We start from the raw sequence: 13,059 nt of genomic DNA on the forward strand, positions 1-13,059 counted from the left end.
TCTCCAGACTGCCTGTGGCTACCATAGTGAATCAATGAACAATTATTAAGTCAAAGCAAGTCAAGAAGCATTTATTAAGATTTTACTCTGTACCAGGCACTATGCTAAGTACTGAGGATACAAAGAAAAATTTTTTAAAAAGTCTCTGCCTTAAAGGAGCTCACAGTCTAAGTAGGGAAACTGCATGCAAACAACTCTACAAACGTATGCAGGATAAATTGTCGATAAGTTCAGAGAGAAGCACTAACATTAAGGGGGATCAGAAATGTTTCTTACAGAAAGTGGGATTTTTGCTGGTCCATGAAGCCAAGAGGTGCAGATGAGGAGAGACAGAATTCCAAGTATGGGGAAATGCATGGAATTAAGAGATGGGGTTGTGCAAGGAACTGCAAGGCCAGTATCACTGTTCATGGAGGGGAGTATGGTATAAAATAATGATAATGTATGTAAAAGCTTTCAAACCTTAAAGCTCCATTATTGTGCGTTAGGCAGTGTTGTTGAGGATTTAGTAACAAAAAAATGAAACAGTCCCCAGTCTTAAGGAATTTACATTCTAGAGAGGAAAGCAACAAATGCATATAGAAAGAGAATAAAAATAAAGTAAGTAGTACAAGAGGAAGCAAGGCAGTAGCATTTGGTGGGATCAGTGCTTGAGTTTTATCTCAAAGAAAGGGATTCTTTGAGTAGGTAGTGCAAAGACAGGTGAGAGATGGGGTGAGAATCAGAAGACCAGTTTGACTGGATTTCAGAGTGCAGGAGAAGGTGATGTACAATGAGTCTGGAAAGATAGGAAAGAAAGATCTGGTCAGACAGGTTATGAAGGGCTTTCAAAGCACCACACAGGAATTTGTTTGAATTAGAGTAAGTAGGGAATCACTGGAATTTATTGAATAGAGGCATGACATGATCAGATTTGAGATTAAAGAAAATTACTTTGGCTGCTGTGTGGAGGATGGATTGGAGTAGGGAAAGACAAAGCAAGGAGATGAATTAGGAGGCTATGGTCCTGAACCAGGGTGGTGGCTAGTTGAGAAGAGAGGAGATAGGTTTCCAGATATGTGGTAGAGGTAGAATTGGCAAAATTTGGCAACTGATTGTATATGTGAGTTGAGTGAGAATGGGAAGTCCCAAATAATGCTGAGTTTATCTATCTCAGAGTTTGGAAGAACAGTGATATCCTTAGACAGAAACAGGAAGTTTGGATGAGGACTGGGTTTTGGGAAAATATCTGCTTTAGACATGAGTTTGAGTTTCTAGGACATTTAGTTTAGAATGTCCAAGAGGTAGCTGGTAATATGAGACTAGAACTCAGGGAAGAGACTTGAGGCTGATATATATGTCTTCAGTTTACCTACATAGAGATAATTAGACTCATTGGATCTAATGAGATCACAAAAAGAGTATATAGAGAAGGGGTTTCCAACTTTCAGCTCCTGTTCCCTTCCTATACCCTTTGGCTTTTCAGTAAACCTTCCTATACCCTTTTTTCCGTATAAAAAGAAATAAATTCTCGAGTTTACCATACATGTGTGCATAGATTAATTTTACTTTTCTAAGGGTCCACCAAAAATGTACTTTCGTTGGTTATAAATCTGGAAACTTCTAAAATACTTCAGGAGGATAATAAGTATTTACCAAATATTGCCTTTTCCCTCTTAATAATTATTTGGGATCCTCTTGTGTAACAAGAAGAGAAGAGGTTCTGAGGACCCTAGGGGATATTCCTAGTCAGGAAGCATGATCAGCAGAGGAGAGAGGAAGAGAACCAGGAGAGGGCAGTTATCATGAAAACCAAGAGAGGAGAGAGTATCCAGAAAGAAATGGTAGTCAGCAGTGTCAATTGCAGTAGAAAAGGATGTAGACTGAGGAAAGACCATCAGATTTGGTAATTAATATTGATAACTTTGGAGAGAGCAGTTTCAGTTGAGTAATTAGGTTTGAAGGTAGATTGCAAAGAGTTTTGGAGTGAGAGGAGAGCAAATGGAGGTAATAGCATAGACAGCTTTTCCAGGAGCTTAGCTGAGAAGGGAAAGAGAAATGTAGGTCAATAGCTTGGGATGGTTGGGTCTGATGGGTTTTTTAAAACATGTACTAGGCAATAACTGCCTGTTGGTTGAGTAGGCAAATTAGGGGAGGAGAAGCTGTGAAAAACATTGTAAATGATGCAATCTAAATGCAGTAGTCAGTTAAAAAGTATTCTACTAGGCAGGTACTTGAGCAGTAGATAGAGCACTGGACCCAGAGTTAGGAAGACCTGTGTTCAAATCCAGTCAGGAAGACTTGAGTTCAAATGCTGCCTCAAACACCCACTGAGTGACCCTGGGCTGTTTGCCTCTTCCTGCCTCAGTTTCCTCATCTGTAAAATTGAGCTAATAATAGCACTTACCTCCTGGGGTTATTGTGAGGGTCAAATGAGATAATAATTATGAAGCACCTTGCAAACCTTAAAAGTGCCATGTAGATGCTAGCTATCATTATCATTATGTGTCAGGTACTATGTGAGTCACTGGAATACAAAGAAAAAAATCTCCCTTTTTGGAGGCAACAATATCTGATATGAGTTTATACAAGACAAATACAAGATAATTTGTGGGAAAGGCACAGCAGCTAGTGGATTATGCAGGGCCTCAGACTATCTGTACAGTGAAATGGGAGGCTTCTCTGTTGACACCGAAAGGATAGACGATAAACATGGAATAGCTTGTTTCTCCCAAAAATAGGGCCTAAGGGGACCCCAAGAGCTTAAAGCCAATGGGGTCAAAGGTGGATATATCAGTAGGTATGGGCAGAGAGGCAAGTCCCTCCGTCCTTTTCAGTGTTTATGTCTGCCTGAAAGACAAATGGGAAATATAAGATTGGGAGAAAGAGAAATTGAACAGTTTGATTCCTGACTCTCTTCTGGCATGATGTTCTGCATGTGAAGCAGGAACATAGGATGGCACACTGGGACTGTTCTTAGAGCTGTGCTTGCACAGTCTTATATTAATGTATCTCTTTGGGAATACCCTAATACCCTAGGGTATACTAGTGTAAGACAGGTAACACACAGGAGGGCTGCTAGCACAGTTTCACTCTTGCTGGTCAGACAGGAATTCAGCTTCGGAGGGGCTAATAATCTTACTTTAGTCCATTCTCAAAAGGAATTGCTGATAATGGGAGCACCAATTACCTAATTACTCTTCTCACAGGGGCTGGTGGGGGGGTGGCAACTACCCCTACTTTTTGATGGGGTCAATTGAGACAGGCATGACTTATGCACTCCCCTAAGTCCCCTCAAGCCTCAATGGGGTCCTGGTTGAGGCAAACACAGATTTCCACACCTCCCCAAGCCCTGATGGGGGCAGATCAAGGTACTCACAGCATTCCAGCTTGTGCATTTAATCCTAAGAGTTCCTCACTCACCGACCAGTGCCTACCTGCTTTATAGGGCAACAAAGAAGGCACATTGCCAGCAAGAGCCTCACAAGTTTACATTATCTCATTATTATATCTCACTGCACAGTCACAGTGAATATTTACAATTTTAAGCACAAATATTTATAATTATGTATCATTATATAATGCTGTGTAAGCTTAGTGGAAATGTTTAGTACAAGTTCTGAACCTGGGAAATAGAGACTGTTATAGCCATGGATCTGGGAAACTAAACTCTAAGAAAGGATAACAAAAATCCACCTTACACACTAAAATCCACCTTACAATTAGGTATACCCTAGTCACGCATTTAGAGTGCTCTTTAGTTCATAATTACCCCATTAGTCCTTTATTCTGCTCTTGTCCTGAGGTTTTCCCATTAAAAACAAGTCTTAAAAAAAAAAACAAAACCTCAGAGCTAGGAGAACTTTGGTCCAGTCCACGGAGGTGGAAAACTAAAGTCCAAAGAGGAAAAGATAATTATCTGAATATTTACAGTCTGTGCAACATCCTAATTAGTACTTTCCCTCTCCTTTAAGGAAGAGGTTGAGGGAAAGGTTTGCCTTTTAATCCTTGCTTGGGTTTCCACACCTGTTCTACCCCATTTGTCTTGCCTCTCTTAGGCCAGGTCATCTAGTTGGTGCCTAACAGCCATGGGGCATTTATCTACCTATTATCTGTTTTCTAAGAATTGGGGAGTGAGGAGCTCAGGGATCCAGGCTCACTCCCCATAAAATAGGTGGTTCTGTCAGGAGTGTACAGTCCCTTCGGGCAGGGTCCAAGAGACCTGACTGCCCCCTATCAGTAAGAAAGCCAAATGATCAGGCTTGGAGCATCTCAAACCACTTTCCTTGGTGGGGTCCATCAATTTGTATTGGAGGGACAGCTTTTTATTTCTCTTTATTAGAGACATAGCACCCAAGATTTTAATACTCTTCTGATTTGGAGGAGTCTAAGGGCACATTCCTAGAAAGGCAATGATTCTTATGTGATCTGGGAACTCGGAGCAGGGGTCCCTCAGGATCCTTTCATGGAGTCTGATTGGCCAATACTAAATACTTATTTATAATAATATTAAGATGTTTCAATTTCTAACGTGATAAATATGCTAGATATAACTCAAATAAAAGCCCTTGGTGGGGGGTGGTTCTCAGTAATTTTTAAGAGTGTAAAAGGGTCCTGATGCCAAAAATTTTGAAAATCAGTGGCCTAGACTATTTTCCCTACTTTGCAAATAGATAGTAGTAGGTCTGAGTCAAAGGTCCTGGGATAGAACAAAGCTGGGTGGTGGTGGTATTAGGCCAGGTTTAAGGGCAGAACTAGATAGGGCTGATGAAATTATGGAAAGAGGAGTCCTGTTGGCCTTGGCAATGGGAAACTAGAGGAGGTGGGAATGATAAATGACCTAGCAGGTGTTGAAGAGTTCAGGGAGATGAGTTCATCACTGAAATTCACCTTCAAAAATGCCCTGCTGCTAGTTCCTAGAGCCATCCCTCATTCTTTCTCTTGGCTCTTCACACCCTCCTTAATGGCACTGCCAACCCATGCCAGAGTTCCCATCTGCTTCCTGTGACAAGGAGCATAAACTGGCAGATGGATGAGACATTTATAGAGGAAGGAGAAACAAAGATGGATAGATATTCCCATTGGTTTATGGTTGTGGCTAGCAGTGGCTGGATCTAGTAATATCTACACCATACCTCCTAATTATGAAGATCCTTCAATGCTCTGTCCTGGGCCCTCTTCTCTTCTTCCCCTAGATTATCTCATTTAGTAATCTCATCAGCCCTCATAGGTTTATCATCTCTGTGCAGATGACTTACCAGATCCATATAGCCCTAATCACTAATTTTGTACATCTCAACCTGTAGGTACTGTAGCCATTTTTTTTTTTGGAGAGGGGAAGGCTGGGCAATTGGGGTTAAGTGACTTGCCCAAGGCCACACAGCTAGTAAGTGTGTCAAGTGTCTGAGGTTGGATTTGAACTCAGGTCCTCCTGACTCCAAGGCCAGTGCTCTACTCACTGAGTCACCTAGCTGCTCCAGTACTGTAGCCTTCTGAAATTCAACATGTCTAAAACAACTGACTACCTTTCCCCCGCAAATTTACCCCTTTTTGACTCCTATTACTATAAGGATACCTACTATTTTCCCTTACCTGGATGCCATCCTAGATTCTCACCCCCATATATCCTCTTGCCAAATCTTGTTCCTACTTTCACAACTCACAATCCCCTTTTCTCCACTCATACAACTGCCACCCTAGTCCAGGCCCTGATGACCTCTCACCTGAACCATTTCAGTAGCCTATTAACTGGTCTCCCTGACTCAAATCTCTCCTTAATCTAATCCATTATCTACTAGGTTGCCAATGTAATTTTTCTGAAGTGTGGATCTGATCACTTTAGAAGTCCAGTGGCTCCCTATTATCGCCAAGGATGAACTATAAACCCCATTGTTGGGCACCTTCCTACTCTTCATCTTCTCATACATGATGCTGTTCTACTTAACGTTCTTGCAGCACTAACCTTGTGGTTAATCCAGCACCACAGCCCACCCCCTTTTTCAAAGCACTTTCCCAGGCCTCAAATATGTAAGGCAAACACTCAAATTTTACTTATTCCAGGAGGTCTTTCCTGGTCTCTTCAACTGCTTAATGCCTTTACTTCTCTGAGTGCTTTCTACCTGTCTTGTGTGTAGCTACTCATTTACATTTTGTCTGCCTCGGTATAAAGCAAGCAAAATTTTGCAGGCAGGGACTATTTTTTTTTGCCTTTGCATCCCCAACACTTAGCAAGCATTTAGTAAATGCTCATTGCTGCCCATGTTAGTGATATAATAAACACCCCATCCATCATCCCACTGCCTAAAATGTCAGGGCTCCAGTAAGGGCTCAGTTCTTCCTCATTCCATACTATTTTTCATTCCTCTTAAACTCTGCACTGTGTCTCAGGACTTCTCTCCTAGATATTTATATGTACACTTCCTAGTCTACCAGGTCAAATGCAGAAGCCATTTTGACCTGTTGGGGCCTTCTTTGCTCTGACAGATAAAAGGAAAGGCCTAGTCTTCACAGACTCAGGGATCCTTCCAAAAGAGTAGAAGTGTCCTGGATTGGAAATCAAGGGTAGAGACTGACCCCTGTTTTGCTTACCCCCAGACTCTTTCCATCCAGTCTTCAGCAGCTTCAAGACAAGAGGTGATGGATAAGTCAAGACCTTACTGGATTTTTCTTTTTCTGAAGGGGTAGGAGTGGTGTATACAATTTTTTACCTTATGTTGAAGCCTTGATGTTTCCTCCTCCTAAAAGGCCAGCACTGGGACTCTTAGTGCTACAGGTGTCCCTCTCCTGCTTTACAGAGCTGGCATTCTGGCTCCCTTCCATTAACTTTTTTTGTGCTTTTTTTTTTTGGCAGGGCAGTTAGGGTTAAGTGACTTGCCCAAGGTCACACAGCTAGTAGTGTCAAGTGTCTGAGACGGATTTGAACTCAGGTCCTCCTGACTCCAGGGCCGGTGCTCTACTGACTGCGCCACCTAGCCGCCCCACCCTTCCATTAACTTTGACCCTACTTTTCTATGTTTTAAAGAAGTGTGGGTCAATAGGGAACTTACCTGAACTATTGCAGCCAATAACATCTTAGAAGAACAAGTTGCTCTTTCTAGTTTTGCTGCATTGCTTTTACATAAAAATATCTCCTCCCCCCATTCCAACCCCCCCCCCCTTCTTACAGGCAACATGAATCAACCGTGTAGTTCCTCTTTTTGTCTATTGGCTGACCAGGTGTCCCTGATTAAGACTTGGTTTCTAACAAGTGTCTCACTTCCAGTCTCCAGCTTTATAATATTCGGAGCGCACACACACAAAATATACACCAACAGCAGTGTTTAAATTATTTTTATTAGCGAGACTTTAAAAATGGGGGGTGGGTTGCAGAACTGGCAGGCCCGCTGCTCCTACTGATAATAAAGCTCCAGGTTCATTCCATCATGGATCTCATCTGACAGTAGGAGTCAAGGAATCTAAAGAGTTGCATCTTTAACTTCCTCAAATCCTTCCCTTCCCCCCACCCCCAAGGCTATGGCCTATACTAGTGGCTGTGATATTTACTCCCCAAGGATAAAGTCCTTTCTGGTTCCCAGCTTATGGACCAGGACTGGGCGGGGGGGGGGGGGGGGGGGGGGGGGGGGGGGGGGGGGGAAGAATGGTCCCTTAAAACCCCCAGGCCTCATAGTCTCTTGAGAGGATACAGTCACCCAGGGAAACATGGTCCTTGAAGATTGTGTACCTGGGATGGAAAGGATAGTTAGCAATGCCAGGGCCATCACACCACCTTCCTTTTCAAAAAGAAGGGGTCTTAAGTCTGGGTACAGAATCCAGGCCCACCCACCCCTGACCCTGTCTGACATCAGCCTCCCAGTTACACCTAACTCAGCCCTGACCACACTCACCATTTCTTCAGAACAATCTTGTTCCAACGGGTGCCCGTCTGAGCCGCAATCAGTTTCTTCAGGTCTCCTATTGTGTCATCCGTGCTGGGCACACGTTAAGGGAAAGCAACAGAGGGCAGACCTGGGGACACCAACTGCCCCCCCCAACCCGCCCAGTTCCCCTAATCCTCCCCCCCCCCCCCCCCCCCCCCCCGCCTTCCCACCAATAGGATACTTGCACTTCACACGGACCTTCTTGCCCAGCCGGTCGTTACACACAACCTCGATCATGGCTCTGGGGACCACAAAGGATCTGATCAGTCTGGGCTCGGGTCCTTTCCTCCAGCGCACCCGGCCTCTTTGCTGGCTCTCACCCCTGTTCTTGCCCCTGCTTTTTGACCCCGGAGACCAACCTCGCTCAGCCCCTGTCCCACGGGCTCACCCCGGATACTTCCTCCCTGGTCGGCCCGTGGCCCTGGCTGTGACTCGGGACCCCTCGGCCTCCTCGTTTGGCCCTTGCCTCTGGACGCGACTTTGAACACCCCCTGCCACCCCGCCCCAGCCCTTGGTCTCGGCCCTAGTCGCAGATTCTCACCCCTCTGCCTCCAGGCGTAGCCCCTTCCTCACTTCGCACGACACGGCCGCCCGCGCTTTACGGCCACCGGAAATCGGAAGCGGAAGCTCGACCCTGGTTGCGATGGCGACGGCTTCGGAGTTGCCGGACTGGCTACTTGTGGACATCCTGTCCTTCGTACCTCTCCGTGACCGACTCCGGAGCTCCAGGTGCGGCTCTGGCCGGCCCCGACCCCCCAGTGATGCCTCCTATCTTCTCTCTTGAGTCCTCCGGGGCGGGGCTGGGGGGCAGGTCCAGTGTCCGGGCCGGGGCTGGGACGGGGGTCCGGGCGGAGCTGGCCTTGACTGCCCCGGCCCCCCCTCCTCCCCAGGGTATGTAAGCGCTGGCGGAGGCTGATTCTGGACAAGACCCTCTGGAGACGCTTGGATCTGAGTCCTTACAGGGTAAGACCGAGACCTGGTGCGTGGGGCCTATCCACCCCTGGGCTGGCGGAAACCGGGGAGCTTGTTTGGGTCTCCATGGGACAGGGCTCGGCCATCCTCCGCCTTCCCCCCACAGGTCGGGCCCAAGGTGCTGTGGCACCTGCTGCGACAGTACTTGGGCTCGGGGCTGAGGACACTCAAGGTACGAGGCCGTCTGCTCTCCGGGCCCCGGGCCCCGCTGCTGTCCCCAGCCCTGCTGCAGGAGCTGGGGAAGCGCTGCCCGAACGTGGCCTGCCTCAGCCTCCTAGAAGAGGACCTCCGCAAAATCCCCTTCTCCTGCCTGCCACGTTCTCTTCGGTGCCTGGAGCTGAAGTCGTGTGAGCTCCCCCAGGCCTGGTTTCCCCCGGGGAATGGCCCCTCGAGTCTGCCCCACCTCGAGCATCTGGTGCTGGATCGGATCCCGGCCTTCTCAGACCTGCAGCTACGGGCCCTGCCTCGGCAGGAGGCGCTGTGCTCCCTGGTGCTCAGAGTCACCTACAGGGTGACCCCCCAGGGCCTTCGGGACGCCCTGCCTGGACTCAGTAACCTCCGGCGGCTCGAGCTGTGTGGATGCTCTGTGCCTGCCGACGGGGCCCTGCAGGCCATAGGAGGCTTCCTGCCCAGGCTTCGGGAGCTCAGGGTGACTGTGGCTGGGCTCACAGCCAGGGGCCTGGCCAGCCTGATGGAGATGCAGGCCCTAGAGATCCTGGGCCTCCTGGGACCACCCCCTAGCCCTGATAGGCTTCCAGCCAAGGATATCCTCACTTTCTGCCTCTTGTTACCTAACCTCAGAGTCCTCAGCCTTCAGGGCATGGGACTGGGGTCAGCAGATGAGGCTATTCTTAGGGAGGGGCTGGCCCACTGTATGATCACTGTTGGGGAGCTCCCCTTAGAAGGCTGGGGACTGGGAGGCCTAAGTTGACAGCCTCTCACACCTTCAGACCAGAAGAATTCAGGGTCCATCCAAACACTTGAGGTAGTGGAGTCAGGGCACTCTACTGCTATGTGACTTTCGGCAATCTGTTTTACCCTTAATGCACCAAAGTTTCTTAACCTGCAAGATAACAGGGTTGGGGTTAAAAATTACTTAAATCCCTCCTAGCTCTGAATCCTATCTTCTTAAACAGAACTCTGAGTTCCAGGATCTTCAAACATTTATAATATGGAGTTCAGAAAGGGCCAAAGCTTGGGACGCTCCTCAGTATCTCCCTCCTATCTTTCTGTTCTACTTCCACTGCCATCCTTTCTCCCAAAGATGCACCCTCATCCCGTGGGATAGAGAGCATTTATGGTCAGGGTTGCCCAAGAATGAGTTTGATAGGGCATGTTTAGAACATTTCGACCTCTCTGAATTTTTTTATAATGGCACTCAAGATTGCTAAGTAAGGGTGAAATGAGGGTGCAATAGTAGAGCTAGCATTTAGGATCTTCTCCGGCTTCCTGGCTAGGGTTGATTGTTACTTTTGTTCTTCTTGGCCATCCTATTCTCATTTCTTGGTTTGGCCTTGAGCAAAGCAGCCCAGCCACAAACCTGGCCAGAAGGTACTAGTACTGTTCTTTCTCATCCTCCTCGTCCTAGGACCTGGGGGAGGAGACATGCCTCAGCTATGCGCTTCACCTCCCATTCCCCAGCCACTTGAATTGGAAAACAGTGCCTTGGAAACTCTCTGCCCTGGAGCCTAAAATAAGTGTGTGTGGGGAGCAAGCGCATGCACACACACACACATCCCTCCCTTCCTGTGGACATCTTTCTGGATTGGCTCATCCATACTCTTGCAGCTCTAAGGAAACCTACTTCATCTGAAACCATAAAATCATCCCTGCTGTAGTTTTTAGCAGCGTCCACCTACTCTATGCCCCCATTCACCACCTCTAACTTTCCACAACAAAGTGCCCTTCTGTATTAGAATGTCACTTCTTGCAGACTGGGGCAGTCTGATTTCATATCCCCAGTGCTTAGCAGTGATACTGTAACAAAGGCTTTTGAACATAATCATTCCTTCAAAAAAGACTGGATCTTTGGCCTAGCTCTTCATACAAAAATGCCTCATGCCTCCAATTCCTGCATTATTCACTAACGGGGTTTTGTTTGTTTGACCTCGGACTGGTATCTTGGTATCCTGAGCCTTTTTTGCGGGGAGGGGGAGGCGCAGGGCAGGCTAGACCTGCTGGTTTGGAGCCAGAGTATTTTCCTGAGCCACTTGAGTTAGGCCAGAATCTCTGAAAGAGTTCCTCAATCTATCCACCAGTAATCATTTATTAAAAGCCTATGTGCTGCTGGCACTAGGGATAGAAGAAATTAATGGGACTGATTTAAAGCCAAAAGTGAGACCCTGCTCTTAAAGAGCTTACACCCTGTATAAAAATACACCACACATACAAGTAAATTAAATCATTGTCATCAGAACTGAAAGAGATCCTAAAATTACCTAAAGTAGATGAGGTATTCAGTCAGGAAACTGACTTTCTAGGCTTACTGACTTATGGAGGAAGGGGCAGGACAGGGAAGAACAGGAGATTGTAAAACCCATTTCCAGTGATTTAATCACATTGATGTGCAGAGTAAAAGGGTGTCAGAAAAGTCTAATGTGATTGTATAGGGAACTCCTCAGTTGAGGCTAAAGAATGCCATCAAAGGATGGAGGTCAGAACACCTGGCAGAAGATAAAGATGGAGTAACTTATTCCTCCCTAGGGGACCCCACCCCCCACCCCAGGGCCTGAAGGTGATAGGGCCACTGGTGGACACCAATGGACGTTAGGAGAGAAGCAATGAGCTGAAAATCAGATCTCTACAGCCCTTTCTGTGTTTCTGTCTACCTGAAAGACAAGTAGGAAATGAGACTGGGAGAAATAGGAATTTGAGCAGTTTGACCTAAGTTTGGGTAGGGACATAAGATTGGTTAGGCTCTTAGGATGGAAAGTGAGGAGTTGTAAGGTTTGAGTGGCAATCACGGACTTAGTCTGTTTTGCTTTGAAGACAGGAATTATCATGAGCTCAGACATGCAAGAGTCCTAGAAAATCATCCCCACCCCCCCAAAAAAAGTGGAGAGGATGGGGGGAAATTGTTGCACTTGATATGACTGCTCGGCTTTCTCTGCTTCTGCTCCAAGGCTTGGCTGTTTAAGTTAACCTTAAAAAAAATCTTCTAAATTAGGATTTTGGTCTGTTTCAGAGAGCAGGAAACTATTCGAGCCAGAAGGCAAAACAGGATTTGCCCAGGGTCACAGTATTGCAAGACTTTAGTGGCCTAGACCACATACTGTGGCCAAATTGTGGAGGGAGCAGAGGGGAAATTTGCCTTTATCTCTGCTAAGACCACATTTGTCTTAAGACCCTCAAAAACCATATTCTGACATCAACAAGCTGGGGGTGGGGGCAAGGATGTAGTTAACTTGGATTAGTAAATCAAAAATCCGTATTAGACTATCACAACCAGAAGGGACCCTAGAATCATTTCTCAGAGAATTTAACTTTGTCCAAGGTTACACATTAAGTTAATAGAAGAGTTGGGGTTTAGTCAGGTCTCTCACATCCTAGCCTATTTCTCTTCTGTATCATGCTGCCTCTGACTCCCTTCAGTGACCTGACAGGTTTGCTGTCCTAAGGATTTTCCTGAACCATCCAAAACCAGCACCATCTCCAAAGAGCCAATTCCTTGAGATCCTCAGTGGGAAGATGATCCAAGTGCCATATGCCTACTAGGAAATTTCTTTGTGTATGCCCTTTTTCAGAATTGTGAATAAAAAACGTTAGAATTTTATGACAATTCCAGTATCAGTCTCCATGTAACTGTAGTCACTTTTCACCTATAGAAATGACGATGACTTCCCTCAGGGCTCTTCTATTCCTGAGCCTTAAGACAGGGAAATAAAGACAACCGTTCACAGGCAGGGAAAATGTTAGATTTAGGCAGCACAGGGTAAGTAGGGCAAAGACAGGTCCTACGGCAGAGTTGGGGGACTAAAGCTATTTGTTGAAATGATAGGAATGACCAGTGGGGAGTCTGGGGAAACTAAGACAGTGGCTTTGTGGTGGGGTGTGGTGTAACGAAAAGAGTGAAATTTGTGAAGTTGCTCACATAAAATTTGGGCTCTGTCACTTATATTACTTGTGTGACTTTAAGCCTAATAATTAGAGGTACCAAAAAGCAAAATGGGCTGCTCTAAGAGAAGGTAGGTTT

General features: G+C 46.3%; 2 protein-coding genes across 3 annotated transcripts; one reads left to right on the top strand and one right to left on the bottom strand.

Annotated features, from left to right (window-relative positions):
* Positions 1-7,292: 7,292 nt before the first annotated feature.
* LOC118838944 (ubiquitin-like protein 5) lies at positions 7,293-8,506 on the bottom strand. 2 transcript variants are annotated; one of them, XM_036746359.1, is made up of 5 exons: positions 8,437-8,506; positions 8,077-8,136; positions 7,863-7,946; positions 7,662-7,699; positions 7,293-7,411 (listed from the first exon to the last, which is right to left on the bottom strand). In XM_036746359.1, the coding sequence occupies exons 2-5, from the start codon at positions 8,130-8,132 to the stop codon at positions 7,368-7,370; spliced, it is 222 nt and encodes a 73-aa protein (XP_036602254.1). In that variant the 5' UTR covers positions 8,133-8,136; positions 8,437-8,506; the 3' UTR covers positions 7,293-7,367. The 2 variants fall into 2 exon arrangements, with proteins under 2 accessions (XP_036602254.1, XP_036602331.1); XM_036746436.1 differs by lacking the exon at positions 8,437-8,506 and adding an exon at positions 8,284-8,367.
* LOC118838758 (F-box/LRR-repeat protein 12-like) lies at positions 8,497-12,645 on the top strand. Its single transcript, XM_036746152.1, has 3 exons — positions 8,497-8,624; positions 8,786-8,858; positions 8,974-12,645. Exons 1-3 carry the CDS (start codon positions 8,539-8,541, stop codon positions 9,796-9,798), a joined length of 984 nt encoding a protein of 327 aa, XP_036602047.1. The 5' UTR covers positions 8,497-8,538; the 3' UTR covers positions 9,799-12,645.
* Positions 12,646-13,059: the final 414 nt, after the last annotated feature.

This window comes from Trichosurus vulpecula, chromosome 1 (genome assembly GCF_011100635.1).
Source record: "Trichosurus vulpecula isolate mTriVul1 chromosome 1, mTriVul1.pri, whole genome shotgun sequence".
Lineage (NCBI taxonomy): Eukaryota > Metazoa > Chordata > Mammalia > Diprotodontia > Phalangeridae > Trichosurus > Trichosurus vulpecula.